The sequence below is a fragment of the Myxine glutinosa genome, chromosome 2, assembly GCF_964187855.1.
Source record: "Myxine glutinosa chromosome 2, kmMyxGlut1.1, whole genome shotgun sequence".
Classification (NCBI taxonomy): domain Eukaryota; kingdom Metazoa; phylum Chordata; class Myxini; order Myxiniformes; family Myxinidae; genus Myxine; species Myxine glutinosa.
In genome coordinates, this window is record NC_136262.1 from 172,826,665 (window position 1) to 172,851,420 (window position 24,756).

Genomic DNA, 24,756 nt, shown 5'->3' on the forward strand with positions numbered 1-24,756 from the left:
ATTTTAGAAATTTAGCAAAGTTGGTGACCTTTGGCCTATGTTGACCTTTTGACCTATTGACCCCAAAAACAATAGGCTTATTGCTTTTGACCAACTCTATCATTTGGTGAGGTGTCGTGAAGATCGGTTGAAAATTGTGACCTGTAGGCCGGTTACAAACAAACAGACAGACAGACAGAACCACAAACGCAACCGACCAATATACTTGAAAAATGTTCAATTTTGCAAGTAATAAAGGTTAGGAGTTAAACAAACAAAAAAATATTTTTTGCCTGATGTATCTAAGAACAACCCTCATCATCTCCATGCAATACACAAATGAGCACAACAGCTTTTACCTGCAAAACATGCCATCAGTGGCTTGGAACATCTGTCATACTAACGTACTGATGACATGGGTCAATGTCAACAAACATAAAATGCATTGTGCAAATTTTCAAGGTCTTGTAAAAAGTCTGGACATTCATTGAAAATTCATAAAATCCTCGACAGGAAGGAACCTGCCTTGCATCATCAGCTGGTCATTGAAATGGTGACTGTGCAAAACCAAAGCCGGCAAACATCAACTCGTACATTATATGAAGATCCCAGGTGATGCAAATCAAATTTCAGCACAAAGTCGACGGTATGTCGTCATCCCAAATGTCCTCCAAAAAGAAATCTAACGGGATACAGGATGTACTTTTTCATTCGTCAAGACTTTAAATGGAGGACTCGAGTTGAAAGCGTGGAGGGAAGCAAAGATGCAAATTGAACAAGCAAAGAAACCCAGCCAGGTCATTACTCGCTTTGCTGCTCACGGTTCTGTTCTGCCGAACAAGACCAAATAGCCCATTCACCTGTACATTTTACGTGGTCGGGCATATCGCCGAATTGAAGAGCAAAAAATGAACGACACACAAGGACGAAAACTGCTGTCCGGTTGTCGGTTTCACGTCTCACTTCAAATCGGCGAGACGTGAAATGGAAGACCGGCATCGCTTTGGCATTTGCTACGGGCAATAGCTTGGCTAATGGTGACAGCAACGGATGGCATAAACTATTCCTTGTGAAACGATCCCGTGAAGAAAATGGGAATTCACTCCATTACTAAAAATAAGGAGAAAACCGAGTCATTTGGCCATTGGGTGAGCGAGAAAGGGAACCAAGTGGAGGCCGAAGGCACGCCCGACACAAACTGCTAGCTCCCGAGTTGGTGGGTACAGTGGGAAACATTAGCTTGAATAGGCCCAAAAGAACTTGGCATGAACAGTCACCACAGCAGCTTGGTGGCAGTGTTGTCTTTGTGCGAAGGCTCACCCAATCGTGAAAAAGCAGTCTCGAGGGCCTGATTATAACACCTTTCTTTACCTAATTATTATTTACCAAGGTGAAAAAAATCCTTTGGTTCACGTATGGCATTTCTCTGTTTGCTTTCACACGTCTTTAGACCTACCTCACAGAAAATGTATCGCAACACATCCTATAAGGATAGCAGGAGTGATGTTGTACCGTGTGTGTGTGTGTGTGGGGATGTGTGTGTGTGTGTGTGTGTGTGTGTGTGTATGTGTGTGTATGTGTGTGTATGTGTGTGTGTGCGCGTGTGTGTGCATGTGTGTGTGGGGATGTGTGTGTGTGTGTGTGTGTGTGTGTGTGTGTGTGTGTGTGTATGTGTATGTGTGTGTATGTGTGTGTATGTGTGTGTGTGCGCGTGTGTGTGCATGTGTGTGTGTGTGTGCGTGTGTGTGTGTGTGTGCGCGTGTGTTTGTGTGTGTGTGTGTGTGTGTGTGTGCGCGTGTGTGTGTGCGTGTGTGTGCATGCGTGTGTGTGTGTGTGTGTGTGTGTGTGTGCGTGCGTGTGTTTGTGCGTGTGTGTGTGTGCACACGTGTGTGCATGTGTGTGCGTGTGTGTGCATGTGTGTGCGCGTGTGTGCGCGTGTGTGCATGTGTGTGCGCATGCACACACTTTGGTGGAAGGTGGCAGGAGATGAATAGAAGGTTGGAAGGCTGAGAAAATGTGAGCATCACACAAATACGATGGACGCTTTGGATGAAGCAGTGGTATAGTTAAAAGGTCGATGAGTTAATGGCGAGATTAATACCTGCACTTGCCCAAACTAATGTAAGGGCCCACAGTGTAAGAAACTGAAAAGGTACTTGCATTCTACTAGATGAAAAGAAAAATAACAATTCCTGATGTCAATATCATGGGAGCACTACCTTGTTTGGGATTACTTTCTCAGGTTCTTGGTTGTCAGTACAAAGCAACCGGGATGTTTGTGGGCCGCGCAGCATCTCGAGAAGTCTCTCGAGCAGGGATGACAGACGCTGATGTCTGAATGTGAGATAAGGAAAACAACAAGAGCATGTGTCATCCAGCTTCCCTTATTGGCCGCAATGGGTAACACCAGACCAAAATATTTTGGTGTATTCTCCATGTGCTCAAGATAAATAATTCACAATAGAAACACCCTTGCAAGGTAAAATAGAAATACTGTACATATATATACTCATGGGGTATGCTTACACATTGTGTAAGCAATAACAAAACGTGCTTCGTATGGAGGTACATAATAAATAGAAGGGTTATGATTTCCAGGTGTGTTCTGTGTTTACGTGAATTTTCATTGATATTTTTATTTTACAGTTCACAGTTATAAAAATTACAATTTCTGAAATGCAAAATATTGATTTTTTTACGTATGTGTTTACGGTGTTTTTTTTTTTTGTTTGTTTGTTTTTTGTTTTGTTTTTTGCACAAATTTTCATTTACGAACAATTTCACACAGTGCCCTTCGGTCACTTTCAAAATCACACACCATGTTATTGGCTTCCACCTGTGTTAAATTGTAGTGATTCTGATTGTTTCAGAATAAAATCAGCTGTTCCTGTAGGTTTCCTCTGCTGGGTAGTGCATTTCACAGCAAACACAACCATGAGCACCAAGGAGCTTTCAAAAGATCTCCGGGACAAAGTTGTGAAAATGCACAGATCATAAAAGGATCACAGACAGACGGAGTTTATGATGGTGTGACCCCAGGTTTACATGTCATATTGTATATTGATTTCTCCAGTTATGTATTGCATTCTGATGTCGTTGTTCCAGAGATGATCCTCTACTGAAGCTAAAAACGGAAGGAAAATAAAGAAGTTCCTCTTAAAAAGTTTAGCATTTCAATGGAAGATGAAAGCCGTGCAATAACCAACAAATGTCTTTATAAATGACGCGAAACGGGAATGCACGACCGTTTGAGTCCAAGTCAACAACCACCCTTTGCGTCGACCTTTCCCTTTTCAAAATGAGCAACATCGAACACAACATTGCAGATGACAAAACAACTAGAGCAACACTATTTGCCTTTAATCCAAGCCGAGCCGTGTTAGACGAGTCAGATATTTGGTGCTCGTCATATTTACGCGTGTGGTACAAGCATAACGACTACGACTAACACAGCTGAGGATAAATTCTCAGCCAATATCGTGGCTGAGGATAAATTGACTCCGGAATGAAACAAGACAACACACCATCGCTTTATTTGTTTATTCCATTTTGTGTGCAGAATGTAGATGCTAGCTTGTATCATTGCTGGTGGTGAGGTGAGGGGGCACCTGTGGCGTTGATGCAGTGCCCCCTGTAGGTTAAAGTAGGAGTTAGTAATTTATCAAGGGTGGCGGCAATAACTCTCCTACTCTTCGCGAAGGACACCGCGAGATCTTAACATACACCAACTAATGCCGGCAGACGAGATGCCCAATTTAACGTCTATATGAGGGATTCATAAGCATGTACCATCCGAGGGGTGGTACATGCTTATGAATCACCCTGCCTGTGAAACACCGGGATGAGTGGTGGTCGGTGAGTGTTGCATTGTATGGAACTCTTCTCACTTCCGTGCCTTGAGTATCCTATATGGGTGGATATGTGCACTTTTTAAGTATACATCTAAATATCGATAAAGCTCAGTTGACTTTTTGCGCCACCAAATAACAGCGAAGCGGAGTTGAGTAAAACCACCTTTAGAGGCCATTTTTCCCCGCAAAGCAGGGGTTGGCCTTTTTCGGGAACCGTGGTTGTTGTTGTTTTTTGGTCCCCTTTTTGAAGCAATGTTTTACGGCCGGATGCCCTTCCTGACGCCAACCCTTTTTGCCGCCTTTAACGACAAACAGGGAATTACCAGTGAACTGGTACTCAATTAGCCGACCTCGGAAGGATGACAGCGAAGCGGAGTTGAGTAAAAGGGTGAAAATTCTAAAGATGCTGTGATAAATAACTACCTCTGTCGGTTTGAATGTTTGAAAGAGAATAGACGTCTGGATCAATTTTTGAATTAAATTTAAATCCCGATTTATATATATAAACCACCTTTAGAGGCCATTTTTCCCCACAAAGCGGGGGTTGGCCTTTTTGGTTGTTGTTGTTTTTCGGTTCCCTTTTTGAAGCAATGTTTTACGGCCGGATGCCCTTCCTGACGCCAACCCTTTTTGCCGCCTTTAACGACAAACAGGGAATTACCAGTGAACTGGTACTCAATTAGCCGACCTCGGAAGGATCACAGGCTGAGTCAACTCCCCTGGCGTTAATTCAGCGATCGACCGGGATTCGAACCCAGGATCCTTGGATCCTAAGCCAGCACCCTAGCCGCTAGCCCAACACCAGGGTTTATATATATATATATTGGCCGAGACAAGAAGGAGCCAAGAGACAAAATGTCGTATACAAAATGTCAACACCGATTTATATATATATTGTTATGAATTTGGGTAGAGCAATATCTAGAGCCAGATAGATCTGTATAGGTAGGTATCCGACTGTCGTGATAGGGAACCTACCTGTAATAAGTTCTATGTTAGCCCGGGTTGTCGGTATAAGCTGTATTGATGTCCCCGCTACGAGGGAGCAGGGCGTGCTAAATAGTGCAGGGATTATGGATAAGATTCCTTTGTTCGTCATCCCCTCTGTTGTCAAACCTGTGTCCCTTATGGCAACGCACTCATATAAACACTTAGATAGGTACTTAGTGAAACATTAAATAATTCCCTTCCCTTACAATAAGACTGTGGAAGACAAGCAGGCAAGGGCCGCGTACAACACCGGCGTGCGCGTCAGACATCGAGCAAGGCTGGGAGCCACGCCCAGGAGGACTGTTGATTGGCCAGGGGGAGAGGCAAGCAACACCACAGTGCAGGAGGCACTCGGCCAATGACAGGGCATCAGTGAAACAGAACAATCGAGAGGTTGAGAGACTAGGCTGATTGGCGGGCGCGCGAGAGCCAACAGGAGACGCGAGGTGACCAGAGGATGCGCTGGACGACATTTTGTCTCTTGGCTCCTTCTTGTCTCGGCCAGTTCCCTCTCTGTGCGTTCCTGGCGTTATTCGGACTCTCTCCGTGCTGGATCGGCTTCGTGTGGAGATCGCTAGCCCTGCGTTGGACCTTTGGTGCTGTTGGTTCGTCGTGGTGCTCAGTGCTTTTTGGTGCTTTCGGTGTAGCGAGCGGACGGGAACTCGGGTGCGACTGGCGAGGGGCTTGCAGCGAGGCGCTCGGTGAGGCCTGACGGCGTGCGAGCAGGCGCACATCGAGGCCTGTTTCCCGCCAACATCAAAGCCGCGGCGAGCCTGCGCACTTGGAGCCGACGATTCCTTGACGACTGAGAGATAAGGCCGCACCCCACAGAACATTACACAACGTTTTATTTTTATTAATTCATTTCCCCTGTGCTGTATCCGAAGTGTGAGTGGGACGTCCCGATTAGGACATTTTATTTATCATCGCGTATTTTCCTGTCCCGCTATCCTTGTAAATAAATCCTTGTATTATTTTCCATTTCCTTTTAAACCCGGATTCCTGTTTGAGTTCGTTCCCTCTTCAGATAAGCGCTTCCGCTCTTCTTCTTCATTCTTTCTCCCATGCTGTGATAGCAAAATCCGTATTTGGTCGTCGCCTCAATTAAAGCCGTTTGGTCATTCGCGAGCCCTGGTATTAACCAGAGGGTATTCGCACGACAATATATAAACGCGAGTTATCTGTGTGTCCGCGTTTTATTCAGAGATGGCTGAACGAATCTTCATCAAACTTTCAGAGGTTCATCAGTGAGTGCCTGGGAGTGTTTTAGGCCAAAAATTTTTTTTGAAAAACAAAAGCTCGTTTTTTTAGAGTTAAAAAAATAAAAATAAAAATAAAATCGCCCGATAGTGCCGAAGCCTTTTTAAATGAATGACAGTTATATACAAGCACACATTCGCATAAATAAATACAAAACAATTACCAGACATTTGAATCTTACTATAATTTACCAAATGTCCGTCCATCTGTCTGTCTGTCTGTCTGTCTGTCTGTCTGTCCGTCCGCCGGTACAGCAAAAACGGCTGAACCGATCGCAACGATATTTTGGGTGGGTAATCCTGGGATCTCCAGGAGTAAAATAGGCAATTTAGTTTTTCCAATTTCAGCTTTGGCCTCCAGCATTTTCAAGTTTGGACTCCCGCATAACATTCGCATTCGCATAACGTTCATTGTGACGATGTTTCCATTGTGACGATGTTGTTTTCCCGGGTGCCACACAAACGGCTGCACCGATCAAACTCGGTGACTTCAGACAAAGACCATTTGTAAGGACACGGGTTGAATCCCTGCTTGAGAGAATTCCAACCCCCTCGCTCCCCGCCATCATGACCGTCTCTCCAACTTACAATCCCACGAGATATGCGGAAAGGACGACCCAAAACCAATATAAACATCATCAAACATCATTCGTATATAAACATCATTAAAAGTAAATAATGACCTCGGCCAAAGTTCAAACGACATTTAATCTCTACATGAGAGAATTCCACATAGCTATTTGGGCCGTGAATACGCTAACAGAGCGCTGTCTCCATCCATCTTGCCAAGGCCGTAACAGCTATCGGCTCAAAATCCTTTTAACTGTTGATTTGGTAGTTTTTACAATGAAAGAAACATTAACAATGTTGTTAAAAGTTTATTTTGTGATTAATTGGAGTTATGTTGTTTGGAATGAAAAAAGAGATCGAGTTCAAGTGAATGACGACATGCCGTGATGGTTTCTACTTTCTGAACGTGAACTTCGCGGATCGCCATATGCAGATTCGCCACGGTCCCACGATCGATGTTTCTATACGTGAACATACCCGTTTGTTTGCGAACGGGTACGTTTTTCATGGAAGTCCTTCACAAACTTGCTGTCCATGTCTGACGTTCGACTGAAGGTGCTACAGGAATGTGGAATTTATTGGTTTCATGCTTTAGCATTTGCCGTATCTGCATTACCTGTTTGCTTCTGGCCTCCCACCCGTGTGTAGCACGGGTATCTCCCTAGTACAAATAAATCAAAATTCCGGAAGTGTACGAATTTGGTAGAACCGCTTCTTCTTCTTCCTGATCAGCATCACACAACTCAGAAACGTGAGCCACATTCACTCAAACGTGAGCCACTCCCCTTCTACCCCCTCCCCTCCCCTTTAAGATATAAATTCTCCGTAAAAGAGCTTCCACCTCTGACTGCTCCGCCTTCCTCCCCCCTACCCCCCCCCCCCCCGTTCCCCTCCCTTCCCACGCCCGGCAACGCCGGGTACTTCTGTTAATTAATTATAAGTACCATGAATGCAGCCAACAGTTTGTCGTGCAATAAGTTTCAGAAAAGCACGATAACAGTGCTGCCAGTCGTACGTGCTGCAGTGTTTCTTTGAAAATGACGAGAAAGCTTTGTTTTACACTCTAAAGGGTTAAAAAAGCAACTCGGGTTGAACTGAATAAAAGGTAGAAAATGCAAATGTGTTTGCAGCCAAATCTGAAACCATGGATCACATCCCCTTGGATACATACGAGCACCTAGTGATGCACAAACGCTGTGGGATGGAACTTTTCAGAATATAATGCATTGGCGTTCATTCAATGATGCATAGCCAATGAATATGCCGCAAAGTGTATTATCCGGGCAAACACTGAGGCTTCATAAATGGAGGACTCTGGAAGCTCATTATAATAAGTTGTGTAAGAGGTTGCTCGAACTGAATTGTGTGATTTTGTGTGAAGAAAAATGTGAGATTTTGTTCAGCAAAAAAATGAAAACATCTTACACAAGCAAACAACCAGAATACGCAGTACAGGGCATGCTCTATTAAGGAATCTGCGTTTCCCATCATGTTGGCATCGTATTGCCCTGTAGAGACTGGAGGAAATGAACGGCTTGGCAAAGCAGAACAATAATTCACAACAAACGCATAATGCAGCTGGCGTTTGCACGCATTAAAATGCAAAAGAGACATTCAAAGCTGATGTCCTTTCACAATAGAAAGACCAATCATTCATTCTTCGTCAACAGAACAAACATTCAAACACAGACAGACTGACGTTCCCTTCCGATCTTGTGCATAATGAATGTTGCCTTGGGCATAATGCCAGGATCACAAACAGGGTGAAAATCGAGATGGTAGTTTTGGTGGTACACTAATGAGCATACGTGGTTGAAACTCGAAGGGTTAATGATCATATGAGATGAGTTTTTTTTTTAACAGCAGAGAAAAGATGAAAGACAATCAGCTGGTGTGTAGAATTGTGTGTGCAGGATGAGCTGGAAAAAAAGAAGATGTATGCCTGCTCGATGAAAAGCTTCTTGATTGGATTGATATAACTGCACCGGAGAGAAAGGGTACAGATTATGAAAAGGAAGGATACTGGATGGACAAGAATGGGGGAGCTTGGTTAGAAGAACAGCTGAACCGAGAGAGAGCAGATGGTGTGCTCGGAATGGGTGCAGGTAGTAAGCTGCCGACAAGTGCAGGTGATTACCACGTATGATGTGCAACCGCTCTCTGGATGTGGGTGAGCTGGCTGGACTTAGAGAGTGAGAGAGTGGGTTAGCAAAAGGCACGTTACCTACCGTATGTCTAGCCTGTGCAGGTGAAGATGCTGCAGTAATCGTTCCACATCTTGTACAGAGAGCTGTGCTCCAATGCAAGAGTCCTAAACCCAGAACATAGCAAGACCTCATGCATCAAATCAACACACCTCAGGAATGCATCAAATCCTGATATAACATTGCCTGTAACACAATATGTTGATCAAAACTATAACATAAGTGAACTAGAGAGTTCAAATAACACATTACCCCACACAGTGTTTAAGTCTTTACTTCAATTTAAATAACAATCATTTTAAGGATCGTTCAAAAAATTCTGGAAGTTTATCACTATTGGCGCAGTCTTATACACCACCCTATTTAACATGTACAAGTACTGTTAAACTGGAGGTTCTTGGAAGTTTCCTGTTTGGAATGATTTTCAATCTTTTTGACTGCCAGAAAGACAGACAGAGTAAAAATATCAACTCACTCCTCTCTGCGCATGTGCGAAAGGGACGAATGATGAGCCAAGGTACGTACGGTAAAACCGCAAACTTGTTTTCCTATTCATGTTCCAATTTCCGTTCAAAATATAACATTCAATTTTAACAAGTAGTTCCTTGATCATAAACGAACGTTTGTGGACAGACGAACTGACATGATCCAATTGCTTAACCTGATTTTCGCTCTGCACGGGCGGGGTCATGAGCAATTATTGGCAGGGCTCTCCACAAAGGCAGAAGGTCCATTTTAATAAATATATATCACTAGCCGAAAGCACCCGGCGTTGCCTGGGTTCTTTTTGAATGAATTTACTACTATAATTCAGCTTTTACACGCAGCCGTAGAAGATTGACTATTATAATTCAGCTCAGATTTTAATTGCGAAATGGGCCCAGCCCGGCCGATGCGGCCTCGACCAGCCTCGACACCTAGCCTCTAACCTTCCCGGCGCCCGTCCCGCCATTTTTGGTTCTTTTCGAATGAATTTACAACTATAATTCAGCTTTTACTCGCGGCCGTAGAAGATTGACTACTATAATTCAGCTCAGCTTTTAATTGCGAAATGGGCCCAGCCCGGCCGATGCGGCCTCGACACCTAGCCTATAACCTTCCCGGGGCCCGTCCCGACATTTTTTGTTTGAGGTTTCCTCCTATCTTTCACCGTTCAGAAGATTAGCACGAGCAAACACACAAACAAACACTTTCTTTTATAGATACGTATATATATATATATATATATATATATATATATATATATATATATATATATATATATATAAGATAGAAGATAGAAGATAAAAGATAGAAGATAAATATATATATAAGATAGAAGATAGAAGATAAAAGTACAAGCAAATAATATTTTTCATGAGAAATCAACAGGCTTGACATTTCAGCGACAGATTTGATTTCATTCTCAGATGATTACGTTTAAGGGAGATGAATTGAGGAAGCCATTTTGTCCCCCAAAAGGTCAGAACCATGCTCATTTAATGTTTTATTTTATTTTTTTATGACCTATCTGTGATGGTACATATCTGCAATTGCCCTGCTTCTTGATAGTCTGTTGAAAAGACCACATAATGGTTTGCTGGTGGGAGAAGTTTTGGCGGGGAAAACAAATTGGCATAACAATTATTCGATTCGTATTTGAAGGAAAGGTTGTACATATCAAGTAAAACGATTGCCCTTGCAATTTACGCTACTTTGATCCAGCCTCGCTTAAACAACTCTTTGGTTCTTCTCTGTTGTGATATAGTCCGAATTAGGTTTAAACATTGTCATGCTGGGTCAGGTAATAACCTCTAATTGTCAAAAACAGATCACAGTGAGTATAAGCACGGCCTGGAACATCTAGTCACTTTATTATTATTTTCTAACATGCAGAATAATTAGCAAATTTCGAAGAATCATTCACTAATCAATGGCGGATTCTTAATTTCACATTTTCAAAACTTTGGCCCTCATGTTCATGCCAGGGCAGGAAGAAACTACCCGAAACAGGAAGAAACTACCCGAAGCAGGAATAAACTACCCGAAGCAGGAATAAACTACCCGAAACAGGAAGAAACTACCCAAAGCAGGAAGAAACTATCTGAAGCAGGAAGAAACTACCCAAAACAGGAAGAAACTACCCGAAGCAGGAAGAAACTATCCGAAGCAGGAAGAAACTATCCGAAGCAGGAAGAAACTATCCGAAGCAGGAAGAAACTATCCGAAGCAGGAAGAAACTATCCGAAGCAGGAAGAAACTATCCGAAGCAGGAAGAAACTATCCGAAGCAGGAAGAAACTACCCAAAACAGGAGGGAAACTACCCGAAGCAGGAAGAAACTATCCGAAGCAGGAAGAAACTATCCGAAGCAGGAAGAAACTACCCAAAACAGGAGGGAAACTACCCGAAGCAGGAAGAAACTATCCGAAGCAGGAAGAAACTATCCGAAGCAGGAAGAAACTATCCGAAGCAGGAAGAAATTACCCGAAGCAGGAAGAAACTACCCAAAACAGGAAGAAACTACCCGAAGCAGGAAGAAACTATCCGAAGCAGGAAGAAACTATCCGAAGCAGGAAGAAACTACCCAAAACAGGAAGAAACTACCCGAAGCAGGAAGAAACTATCCGAAGCAGGAAGAAACTACCCAAAACAGGAAGAAACTACCCAAAACAGGAAGAAACTACCCGAAGCAGGAAGAAACTATCCGAAGCAGGAAGAAACTACCCGAAGCAGGAAGAAACTATCCGAAGCAGGAAGAAACTACCCGAAGCAGGAAGAAACTACCCGAAGCAGGAAGAAACTACCCGAAGCAGGAAGAAACTATCCGAAGCAGGAAGAAATTACCCGAAGCAGGAAGAAACTACCCAAAACAGGAAGAAACTACCCGAAGCAGGAAGAAACTATCCGAAGCAGGAAGAAACTACCCAAAACAGGAAGAAACTACCCAAAGCAGGAAGAAACTATCCTAAGCAGGAAGAAACTATCCTAAGCAGGAAGAAACTACCCAAAACAGGAAGAAACTACCCAAAGCAGGAAGAAACTATCCGAAGCAGGAAGAAACTACCCAAAACAGGAAGAAACTACCCGAAGCAGAAAGAAACTACCCGAAGCAGAAAAACTACCCGAAGCAGGAAGAAACTACCCGAAGCAGGAAGAAACTACCCGAAGCAGGAAGAAACTACCCGAAGCAGGAAGAAACTACCCGAAGCAGGAAGAAACTACCCGAAACAGGAAGAAACTACCCGAAGCAGGAAGAAACTACCCGAAACAGTAAGAAACTACCCGAAGCAGGAAGAAACTACCCGAAGCAGGAAGAAATTACCCGAAGCAGGAAGAAATTACCCGAAGCAGGAAGAAATTACCCGAAGCAGGAAGAAATTACCCGAAGCAGGAAGAAACTACCCGAAGCAGGAAGAAACTACCCGGAGCAGGAAGAAACTACCCGAAGCAGGAAAAAAATACCCGGAGCAGGAAGAAAATACCCGGAGCAGGAAGAAATTACCCGAAGCAGGAAGAAACTACACGAAACAGGAAGAAACTACCCGGAGCAGGAAGAAACTACCCGGAGCAGGAAGAAACTACCCGGAGCAGGAAGAAACTACCCGAAGCAGGAAAAAACTACCCAAAGCAGGAAGAAACTACCCGAAGCAGGAAGAAACTACACGAAGCAGGAAGAAACTACCCGAAGCAGGAAGAAACTACCCGAAACAGGCAAAACAGGCAAAACTCATTCATTAGCTACCTCGATGAAGAGGTTCGCTTTTAGCGAGCAGGTGAATCTGACAAGCACAATTTCATGAGGGTAACCTACCTTACTAGTAAAGAGGAATACCACACTTTGTCAAGGTGAGCAGGTGAATCTGACAAGCACAATTTAATTGAGGGTAACTATCTCTGACCTCTGACCTTAATAGTCCTTAATAACTATCTCTGACCTTAATAGTCAAGAAGAATACCAGACTTTGACAAGGTGAGCAGGTGAATCTGACAAGCACAATTTAATATAGGGTAACCTCCCTTAAGAGTCAAGAAGAATACCAGACTTTGTCAAGGTGAGCAGGTGAATTCGACAAACACAATTTAATTTGGATTAACCTAACTTAATAGTCAAGAAGAATACCAAACTTTGACAAGGTGAGCAGGTGAATTCGACAAGTACAATTTAATTTAGGGTAACCTACCTTAATAGTCAAGAAGAATACCAGACTTTGTCAAGGTGAGCAGGTGAATCTGACAAGCACAATTTAATTTAGGGTAACCTACCTTAATAGTCAAGAGGAATACCAGACTTGGACAAGGTGAGCAGGTGAATTCGACAAGCACAATTTAATTTAGGGTAACCTACCTTAATAGTCAAGAGGAATACCAGACTTTGACAAGGTGAGCAGGTGAATTCGACAAGCACAATTTAATTTGGATTAACCTAACTTAATAGTCAAGAAGAATACCAGACTTTGACAAGGTGATCAGGTGAATCCGACAAGCACAATTTCATGAGGGTAACCTACCTTACTAGTAAAGAGGAATACCAGACTTTGTCAAGGTGAGTAGGTGAATCTGACAAGCACAATTTCATGAGGGCAACCTACCTTACTAGTCAAGAGGAATACCACACTTTCTCAAGGTGAGCAGGTGAATCCGACAAGCACAATTTAATTTAGGGTAACCTACCTTAATAGTCAAGAAGAATACCAGACTTTGACAAGGTGAGCAGGTGAATCCGACAAGCACAATTTGATTTAGGGTAACCTACCTTAATAGTCAAGAAGAACATCACACTTTGACAAGGTGAGCAGGTGAATCCGACAAGCACAATTTCATGAGGGTAACCTTCCTTACTAGTAAAGAGGAATACCAGACTTTGACAAGGTGAGCAGGTGAATCTGACAAGCACAATTTAATTTAGGGTAACCTCCCTCAATAGTCAAGAAGAATACCAGACTTTGTCAAGGTGAGCAGGTGAATCTCACAAGCACAATTTAATTTAGGGTAACCTTCCTTACTAGTCAAGAAGAATACCAGACTTTGACAAGGTGAGCAGGTGATTCCGACAAGCACAATTTAATTTAGGGTAACCTACCTTACTAGTCAAGAAGAATACCAGACTTTGACAAGGTGAGCAGGTGAATCCGACAAGCACAATTTAATTTAGGGTAACCTACCTTAACAGTCAAGAAGAATACCAGACTTTGACAAGGTGAGCAGGTGAATCTCACACGCACAATTTAATTTAGGGTAACCTACGTTAATAGTCAAGAAGAATACCAGACTTTGACAAGGTGAGCAGGTGAATCTCACACTAACAATTTAATTTAGGGTAACCTACCTTAATAGTCAAGAAGAATACCAGACTTTGACAAGGTGAGCAGGTGAATCCGACAAGCACAATTTAATTTAGGGTAACCTTCCTTACTAGTCAAGAAGAATACCAGACTTTGACAAGGTGAGCAGGTGATTCCGACAAGCACAATTTAATTTAGGGTAACCTACCTTAACAGTCAAGAAGAATACCAGACTTTGACAAGGTGAGCAGGTGAATCTCACAAGCACAATTAAATTTCGGGTAACCTACCTTAATAGTCAAGAAGAATACCAGACTTTGATAAGACAAAAGCTGGTCTGTCACAGGAGAGCTTCAACTTCAGGGTTTATCAAATGAAAGGACATAATAACTTTTTACAAGTAGGGTACTTACCTGTAAGTTGTCTTGATTTTGCACCTGTGAGAGTGGAGAACTGTTCAAAATTGCTACTGCCGATATGGTGTCCGTAAAGGGGGGAGGCTGTTGGCAGACCTAATCTGCAATTATGTGAACATGCAAGAACCCAAGCTATACTGTGCAAGAGCAGGCCTTTGAAATGTTTCCATAAGGTCGAATAAACATGCGAAAGATAGATGAAGTCAAATGAGATGTGTTGAGAAACATGGACATAATGGGGCTGAACAGTTTCTTTTCGTGTATTCCTTTTTCTTTAAAATTAAAGTTATCCAAAACCAAGCCAAGGTAAACAGTGTGCCGACTCAAGTTCCCAAGTTAATATTCAAGTACCCGAAGAGGGTTTCGAAGGTGGTGGAGAATCATGTTTGAATTAACACGGTTATTCCCCACTGGTGCAGTAATATCACACTGTGCAAAGTGAAAACCCATGTGACACTTGGTGGTGCCTTTGCCTGGCACAGGACAGAGGATTGGAGTGCGGAGGTGGGAAGGGTCGGGGGAGGGAGAGGGCTAAGCCGAAGTCGGGTGGAGAGGAGAGGTGGTAATGTCATTAGCACAAGTTACACCATCTCCATTTTAAGCAAAACCAATGGCAAACCAAGCAGAATTCCTTCAGCATTTCCTAACGTGTGCCAAGCTTGGTGGGTTCTCTTATTAAGCAACAACACACCACCGACACAATGAATAAGGTGAATAGATACACCTTTACAAATTTCAATGAATTCAATGTAGGAAGAGACCATTAGGCCCCCATCAAACCTACACAATGTTGGTCAATATCCAAGTACCCCCTTACCTTATTACTTCAAGGTACCTACCTAATTCCAATTTAAACTTATAAAATATTTCTGCTGCCAATACCTTTCCTGGGAGGCCGTTCCATGCATTAACAACTCTGAGTAGAAGACCCCCTACCTTGACTACCCTCTTAACTCTGCTATTTGAAACGGTGCCCCGTCAGTGTCTATTGTGCTGAAAAATCTCTTCTGCACTTATTTTGTCTGTACCCTTCATTATCTTCAACATCTCCACAAATTAGTGGCGGTATTTTCAATTATACTATTGAAACTTTGCAGGCACGAGTTTAAAAAAAGAAAACTAGAAAGCATCTGAAAATGCAAAAAAACCAGTTCGCGTCCATTTGTATCGAACGTCTTCTTCTTCTTTTTGTTCTTCTTGTTCTTCCGTGTACTCAAAATAACGAAAACAGTTAAAAGAAAATACAAAATTGAAGTGTGGTGCTGCGCACACAACTTGCTTGCCAAAGATGTAGGCCACAACGCGTTTGTTAAAACCAAAAGAGTCTTTATTTCGAAAGCTCGAACTGCAGCACTGAGCGGGCTCGAGCTTAGAGCCCGCATATATGTGCCGAGGCCACGCCTAGTCCCCGGGCGTGGCCGATCGGTCGAAGGGCGGGGCATGTACCATCGGTCCCCGCCTGGGCGCTCGCACCACCCACTGGTGTGCGGAATTATTACCCCTTGTGCCCGCCACACGCGCCCCCCCAGAATTCCCGCGCAACTGAAGGGTGAGTTTGCGGGGAAGCCGGATGACCCGGCCGAAACGCCCCCTGGCGATGGGTGCAGGGCTGGGGGGTAGCGGGCCGGCGGGGCTGGGGGGTGCCGGGGGTCCGACCGCCGGGGGGCGGCCTCGACGCGGAGACAGAGCTGCTGGCGGGGGTGCCGGGTGTCCGACCGCCGGGGGGCGGCCCCGGCGCGGAGGCAGAGCTGCTGGCGGGGGGTGGTCCGGATCGAGGTGGGCCGGCTTGAGGCGGTCCACGGAAATGCGATCCGGGGCACCGCCGATGTCGACCGTGAAAAATTTGACCCCGGTCTCCAGCACGCGGAAGGGCCCGTCGTACGGGGGCCGTAACGGTGCCCGGTGGGCGTTGTGCCGGATGAACACGTACTTTGCCGTGCAAAGCTCCGGGGCGACGTGGGAAGGCGGGCAACCGTGGTGTGCCGTTGGCACCGGGGCGAACCTCCGGGCGGTCTCCTGAAGGGCGGAGCGCTGTTGCGCCGCGGACCAAGGAGTCGTGGAGTCGGGGATAAATTCACCCGGTACCCGCAGTGGTTGCCCGAAGACCAGCTCCGCCGAGGACGCGCGCAGGTCGTCTTTGGGCGCCGTCCTGAGGCCCAGCAGGACCCAGGGGAGCCTGTCGACCCAGCTGTCGTCGCGGAGGCTGGCCCGGAGCACGGCCTTCATGGAGCGATGAAAGCGCTCGCACAGGCCATTGGCCTGGGGGTGGTAGGCCGTGGTGTGGTGTAGCTTCACCCCGAGCCCTTGCGCCACCGCGGCCCAGAGCTCTGAGGTGAACTGGGGGCCGCGGTCGGATGAAATGTCCGAGGGGGCACCGAACCGGGCAACCCAAGTGGCGATAAAGGCTTGGGCCACCTCAGCCGCAGACGTCGCCGCCAATGGGACGGCCTCCGGCCACCGTGTGGTGCGGTCGACCATGGTGAGGAGGTGGGTGAACCCTCGCGAGGGGGGCAGAGGTCCCACCAAGTCGACGTGCACGTGGTCGAACCGCCGCTCGGGCACCGTAAACGGGGCCAACGGTGCCTGGGTGTGGCGGTGGACCTTTGCGCGCTGGCACGCTAGGCACGTCCTGGCCCAGTCACGGACGTCCTTCCTGAGGCCATGCCAGACGAACTTCGCCCCGACGAGTTTCTGGGATGCCCTCGCGCCAGGGTGGGACAGGCCGTGGATGGCGTCGAACACTGGGCGCTGCCAGCCAGCGGGCATGATAGGGCGAGGCCGGCCGAGGGAGACGTCGCATAGGAGGGCCGTGCCCGCGGCGTCGAACGGCATCTCGGTGACGCGGAGGCCCGTGACGGCGGTCCGCAAGGCCTGGACGCCGGGGTCGGCGGTCTGGGCCTCCGCCATCCGGGCATAGTCGACCCCGAGGTGGACCGCGTGCACGACGGACCGGGAAAGGCAATCCGCCACCGGGTTGTCCTTACCCGCCATGTGACGGATGTCCGTCGTGTACTCGGACACGGCAGAGAGATGGCGCTGCTGCCGTGCCGACCATGGCTCGGCGACCTTGGCCATCGCGAACACAAGGGGCTTGTGGTCAACGAAGGCCGTGAACGGGCGGCCCTCCAGCAGATGGCGGAAGTGTCTGACCGCCAGGTGGAGCCCGAGCAACTCGCGGTCGAAGGTGCTGTACCGGCGTTCGTGCGGGCAAAGCTGCCGGCTGAAAAATGCCAGCGGTTTTAAGCACCACGCACCCATTGCTCGTGCACCGCACCCACCGCGTAGTCCGACGCATCGGTGGTGAGGGCGATCGGTGCATCGGGCGCCGGGTGCGCCAGCATGGTGGCGTCGGCCAGAGCCAGCTTTGCGCCCGCGAACGCCGCGGCCATCGGCTCCGACCATGCGATGTCACCTTTGCCCGGCTTGCGCCGAAAGGCCTCGTGCAAGGGGCGGAGGAGCCGGGCGACGTGGGGCACGAAGCGGTGGTAAAAGTTTACCATGCCCAGGAACTCCTGGAGCCCCTTGATCATGCGGGGCTGCGGGAAATCCCTGACCACCTCCACCTTGGCCGGTAAAGGGACGGCCCCGTGCTCGGTGATGCTGTGCCCCAAGAAGTCGATGGTGGCGACGCCGAAACGGCACTTGGCGGGGTTGATGATCAGGCCATGCTGGCCCAGGCGTTCGAAAAGCGTGCGGGGGTGGAGCAGGTGCTCCTCCCGGGACGCGCTCGCGACTAGTATGTCATCCAGGTAGGCAAACAGGAAAGGTAAGTCGCGCAAGACGCTAGCCATAAGCCGCTGGAACGCCTGAGCCGCATTCTTCAACCCGAAGGGCATCCTTAGGAATTTGAAGAGGCCGAAAGGGGTGATGACGGCCGTCTTCGGGACGTCGTCCGGTTGGACGGGGACCTGATGGTAGCCCCGGATGAGGTCCACCTTAGAAAACACGGTCGTGTTGGCCAACCGGGCGGAAAAGTCCTGAATGTGTGGGACGGGGTAGCGGTCGGGGGTGGTGGCATCGTTGAGCCGGCGGTAGTCCCAGCACGGCCGCCATCCCCCGCCGGGCTTCGGCACGATGTGCAGCGGAGAAGCCCAAGCGCTGTTGGAGCGCCGCACGATCCCCAGGCGCTCCAGCGTGGCGAACTCCACTTTCGCCACTGCGAGCTTCGTGGGCTCGAGTCGGCGTGCCCGGACATAGACCGGCGGCCCGACCGTGGGGATGTGGTGCTCCACCCCGTGTTTAACGGCCACCCCTGAGAAGGTGGGCCGCGTGAGGGCTGGGAAACTGGCGAGGAGGCGGGTAAAGTCGTCCGCTGCCGGAAGCGTGCAAACTAAACTCGCCGGGACGGAACCTTCCAGCAAGCCGCTTGGCAAGCCGCTTGGCAAGCCGCTCAGTGAGCCGCTCAACGAGCCGCTCAGCGAACAAGCGAGCGAGGTAAAGGTTTCGGCCTGGACGAGCCGTCTGCGCTTCACGTCGACCAACAACCCATTCGCACATAGGAAGTCCACACCAAGCAATGCCATTGGCACGCTGGCGGTCACGAACGACCATTGAAAGCGCTGCCCTCCGAACCGCAGGGAGAGGCAGCGCTTCCCGAATGTGCGGATGGGTGTACTGTTGGCGGCAAGCAATGCGGGGCCCCGGCCCACGGTTCGCTTGTCGGACGTGGAGGCGGGGATGACGCTTACCTGCGCTCCTGTATCGCAGAGGAAATGGCGCCCGGACAAGGTGTCCGTAATGAATAGGAGGCTGCCGGAATGGCCGACGCTCAGGGCCGCTAATGAGCGCCGGCCTGGTCGTTTCCCGACTTGTGAAAAGAGCATGGCGGGCGACACGTCCTAGCCTTGTGGCCGAACCTGGCGTGGAAATAGCACCAGGCTTGCGGCGGCGGGGGCGGGGGCGGCGGCAGCCACGGCTTTCTCGGCGGCGGTGGTGGTGGGCGGGGCGCGGCAGCGGCCACGAGGGACGCTGTAGCCTCTGCCCCGGGATCCACGACGGCAGCACCGTAACTCGGCCGCGTGTCGCAAGCCGCGAATAACTTGTCGGCCTCTACGGCCAGGGCGCGGGGTTCCCTTATTTTGGAACCGGCCAGCGCGAGGCGTACCTGAGGAGGTAGCTGGCGTAGGAAAAGCGCCCGGAATAAGAAATCCGGGGCTTGGTCACCCAGCAGCGACAGCATAAAATCCATCCGCACGGATGGTCGTGTGTCGCCGAGTTCGGGAAGGTCCAGGAGGCGGTCGGCCCGTTCGATCTCCGTGAGGCCGAACGTGGCGATGAGGAGACGTTTGAGCACCCCGTACTTGTGGTCGACCGGCAGGTGCCGCAGGATGGACACGACTCGGGCGGCAGTGCCGGGCCCGAGGGCGGCGACCACGTGGTAGTAACGGGTCTCGTCCGCCGTTATGCCTCGAAGCTGAAATTGCGCTTCGGCCTGTACGAACCACACATCGGCCTGTGCTTCCCAAAACTCTGGGAGTTTTACTGTGACGGCGTTGGTGGCCATGGCGCGTTCGGTGGTCAGCGACGGCTGAACCAATCGGCGTCACCAGTGAAGTGTGGTGCTGCGCACACAACTTGCTTGCCAAAGAGGTAGGCCACAACGCGTTTGTTAAAACCAAAAGAGTCTTTATTTCAAAAGCTCGAACTGCAGCACTGAGCGGGCTCGAGCTTAGAGCCCGCATATATGTGCCGAGGCCACGCCTAGTCCCCGGGCGTGGCCGATCGGTCGAAGGGCGGGGCATGTACCATCGGTCCCCGCCTGGGCGCTCGCGCCACCCACTGGTGCGCGGAATTATTACCCCTTGTGCCGGCCACAAAATGAAAATTGATGATTTTATGCAGCCTTGACCTTTGAGCTTTAGATCTAAAAAAAAATAATCAGCTTCCAACTTTTGATTAGTGAACCAATTCTGTGACCCGATATGCAAATTATTTAAATTTCAGGTGAATGGGTGTGAAAATTAAGATTTTACACAACCTTGACTTTTGACCTTTGGATCTAAAAAACAATCGGCTTGTAGCTTTTGATTGGTGAACAAATTCAGTGACCCAATATGCAAATTCAAAAAAATTCATGTCAATTGGATGAAAATTGAGGATTTTATGAAATGCTGACCTTTGACCTTTTAACTGAATTATTTATTTGCCTTCTCCATATTCTCATAATAAAGCTTTGTTGAAAATTTGATGACAAAACTCAAATGATAAATTGAAATTTCAGGTCAATTGGATGAAAATTGATGATTTTATGTGATGCTGACCTTTGACCTTTTGACCAAATTATTAATTTGCCTTCTCCGTATTATGATAATAGAGCGTTGGTGAAAATTTTATGACAATAGCTGAAATGGTAAAAAAACGTTATGGCCCGTGGGCGGACACGGACGGACACGGACGGACGGACGGACGCGCGCACGCACGCACGCACACACACACACACACACACACACACACACACACACACACACACACACACACACATACACACACGTAATTACAAAACCCCATCTCTTTCTGTGCAGGGGACGGGCTAATAAAACGATTCTATCAGTAACACGCAATTTTGTTAATCACTTTCAATAAAATCGTCAATAATACGGAGAATTGACAACAACGTCCAGGGAATCTGATTGAAACAATGCTGTCGACGGTACATTGTCCTCTTCCGGCTGGACGTAAAAAAACATTCAATGAAATCAGCAATGGTTGTGTGCTTTAACAACAATTGGATAAACATCTTTTCATAAATTGAAACAAAATTGAATTATTCATCCTGATAAATCAATACACATATATCACATAATGCAGTCAAGAAGTGCGATTCTTCCCCCAAGTTTGACCAGAAGTAAACCTTCTTTTATACAACACTTAATCCCTTCAATTGTATCCGGTTGGTTGTGCAGTTTATGTACCTCGTGATATGTGAACACGTGTGTCGCATCCTATTTCTCAATCGTTGAAATCTTTTTCTTGAGATGGAACCAGGATTTTGTAAAGGATATGGGAAGGTTGGTGGAGTCCTCTAAATATGATTAATGCAAAACCTCCATCTATCTATAATTCCAGTAATCTCTGTTTGTACGTTTGTCTGTGACCGCTGTTTCTCGACAACCACGGGTCCGATATACTTGAAACTTGCCAGGTATATTGCTGGGGACCCGAGGATGTGCCTTTTCAAGGTTTCATATTAATCGGACAATTACTTACCGAGCTATGTCCAAAAAACGATTCAACCAATCAGAGAGCAGCGAACTATCGCGTGTGCCGAACGTGGCGGACACACTCTGCCTCGGATGGCACATTTGAGAGCGTATTCATTTATTTCACGTTTGCAAACTATGTTGGCGTTAAACTATGTTTTAAAACTAATAAAAACGAATTTGCGATTCATTCGCTTTCCTGCGCGTTTGTGCACGCGATGGCGATTTCTTTACCAAACTCCGGAAGCCGTTCGCTTTGGACCAAACCATTTCATGTAAATAGAGGGGGGGGGATTGTCACCACTCGCAAGCCGTTCGCTTTGGACCAAACCATTTCATGTAAATAGAGGGGGGGGATATAATTTTAGATATATATATAGTACGGGCATGCCCTAGTATATTATAATTACACCAACATCTATCTATAATTCCAGTAATCTCTGTACGTTTGTACGTTTGTACGTTTGTACGTCTGTACGTCTGTACGTTTGTCTGTGACCGCTGTTTCTCGACAACCACGGGTCCGATATACTTTAAACTTGCCAGGTATATTGCTGGGGACCCGAGGATGTGCCTTTTCAAGGTTTGAAATTAATCGGACAAGTACTTACCGAGCTATGGCGATTTAGCCGTTCGCCGTTCGCTTTGCCGTTGCGAATGGACCAAACCATTCATGTAAATAGAGGGGGGGGGGGGGGGGGTTCTGTGGTCGTTCGCTTTGGCTTTGCGAATGGACCAAACCATTCATGTAAATAGAGGGGGGGGGATATAATTTTAGATATAGATATAGTACGGGCAATGCCCTAGTCTATCTATAATTCCAGTAATCTCTGTTTGTACGTTTGTCTGTGACCGCTGTTTCTCGACAACCACGGGTCCGATATACTTGAAACTTGCCAGGTATATTGCTGGGGACCCGAGGATGTGCCTTTTCAAGGTTTCATATTAATCGGACAATTACTTACCGAGCTATGTCCAAAAAACGATTCAACCAATCAGAGAGCAGCGAACTATCGCGTGTGCCGAACGTGGCGGACACACTCTGCCTCGGATGGCACATTTGAGAGCGTATTCATTTATTTCACGTTTGCAAACTATGTTGGCGTTAAACTATGTTTTAAAACTAATAAAAACGAATTTGCGATTCATTCGCTTTCCTGCGCGTTTGTGCACGCGATGGCGATTTCTTTACCAAACTCCGGAAGCCGTTCGCTTTGGACCAAACCATTTCATGTAAATAGAGGGGGGGGATTGTCACCACTCGCAAGCCGTTCGCTTTGGACCAAACCATTTCATGTAAATAGAGGGGGGGGATATAATTTTAGATATATATATAGTACGGGCATGCCCTAGTATATTATAATTACACCAACAACAATTACAAGAAAAATCGAGAGGTCCCAACCTGTCGCGTCTCGGTGAGCAGCATCTCAACGCGGCGACACGCAAGTGTGTCAACCATGTGGGCAAGGACGCGCACTGGTGTCATGAGCAATTGTTCCACATAAAGTGCAAGCACTGCACCAGACTGGCTCAGGTGTATGGCTTCCAGACACTGTAAGGTCCTCCGCAACATGGTAGGCTGCAAAAATTGTTCCACATTTGACATCATCGATCATGGAGATGTGACAACGTCAAAGCAACACACAAACTGGTTCAAATAACGCACGAACCACTTTGTATTACTTTTTAGAATATAAACATCATTATGCCCATAACATCACCAGAATGGTGCTATTTGCATGGCAATGCATCCACTACGTGATCCAGCATTGAGAAAACACAACCAAAACTAGAACGGCACTCAGTAGAGAGCACACCTCCACCTGGTTGGCTATATCAATCAATAGTGAAGAATCACTTTAAAAATTCGACTCGCTGGATCTGGATCTGGATCTGGATCCGGATCTTCACCAAAATTGAAACGATTTTTTCCTCGTCACACACACAACCTGTCCAACAAGTTTCGTCCAAATTCATCCACAACTATTTGAGATATCCTGCTATGTATCGTTTTTGGCCCGATCTCCCAATAATGGTGAAGAATCCTTTTTTTAAATTCTAGTAGCCGGATCCGAATTCGGATCTACACCAAAATCTAACCATTTCGACCATGTTACATATGCTACATCTCGGCCAAATTTCGTCCGAATCCGTCAACAACTTTGAGATTTTTTTCACAAACGGACAGACAGACAAACAGACAGACAAACGGACAGACAGGGGTGCAAACATAACCTCCATCCACCTTTGGTGGCATAGGTAACTAGAACGGCACTCTGACGTCGCAACTTCGATCGATATGCCTCCGACCACATTATTACATCATTATACATACTTGTACCGAGTTTGATTTAAATCCCCTCAGCTGGTCTCAAGTATAACATTTTTTACCTGACATGACCTCTGACCTTTGATATTTGAAAATATCTAATCATATCTAAAATATCTAAAATATCTAATCAGATTTTCTAATCAGATTAGAAAATCTAATCAGTTCATCTTTTCATCACAATATACCAAGTTTAGTCAAAATCAAATCACTGGTTCACAAGTTAACGCAGTAACAGTTTTTTTTTACCATTTACGGCACCTCTGACCTTTAACCTCCTGACCCGATAATCGAATCCGTTTATCATTACACTATACATACTTGTACCAAGTTTGACTTAGTTCCCTTCAGCCGTTCTCAAGTTATTGCGGTACGGTAACAAAAAACTATTAGACTCAGACCTTTCACCTCTTGACCCCAAAATCAAACTATTTCATCTTTGCATCATAATACATACTCGTACCAACTTTGGTCAAAATCCCATCACTGGTTCACAAGTTATCGCGGTCACAAGATTTTTACATAACATGACCTCTGACCTTTGATCTCGTGACCCAAAAATGCACTTAGTTAATCTTTACATTTTACGTAACTGTACCAAGTTTGAATTAGACCTCTTCGGCCGCTCTCAAGTTGTCGCGGTCACGAAAACCTAGCACGGACGCATGGACAGACGGACGCGCACACACACGG

General features: G+C 46.8%; 1 protein-coding gene across 1 annotated transcript in view; it reads right to left on the reverse strand.

The window, feature by feature from the left end:
- The window catches only part of HTT (huntingtin), a 778,980-nt gene that overhangs the window by 289,070 nt on the left and 465,154 nt on the right, over positions 1 to 24,756 (reverse strand). The window contains exons 44-46 of the mRNA XM_078772674.1: positions 23,137 to 23,313; positions 8,878 to 8,960; positions 2,199 to 2,313 (exon numbers count right to left, since the gene is read on the reverse strand). Coding sequence (XP_078628800.1) covers positions 2,199 to 2,313; positions 8,878 to 8,960; positions 23,137 to 23,313 — 375 coding nt within the window. The remainder of the gene's footprint in view (positions 1 to 2,198; positions 2,314 to 8,877; positions 8,961 to 23,136; positions 23,314 to 24,756) is intronic.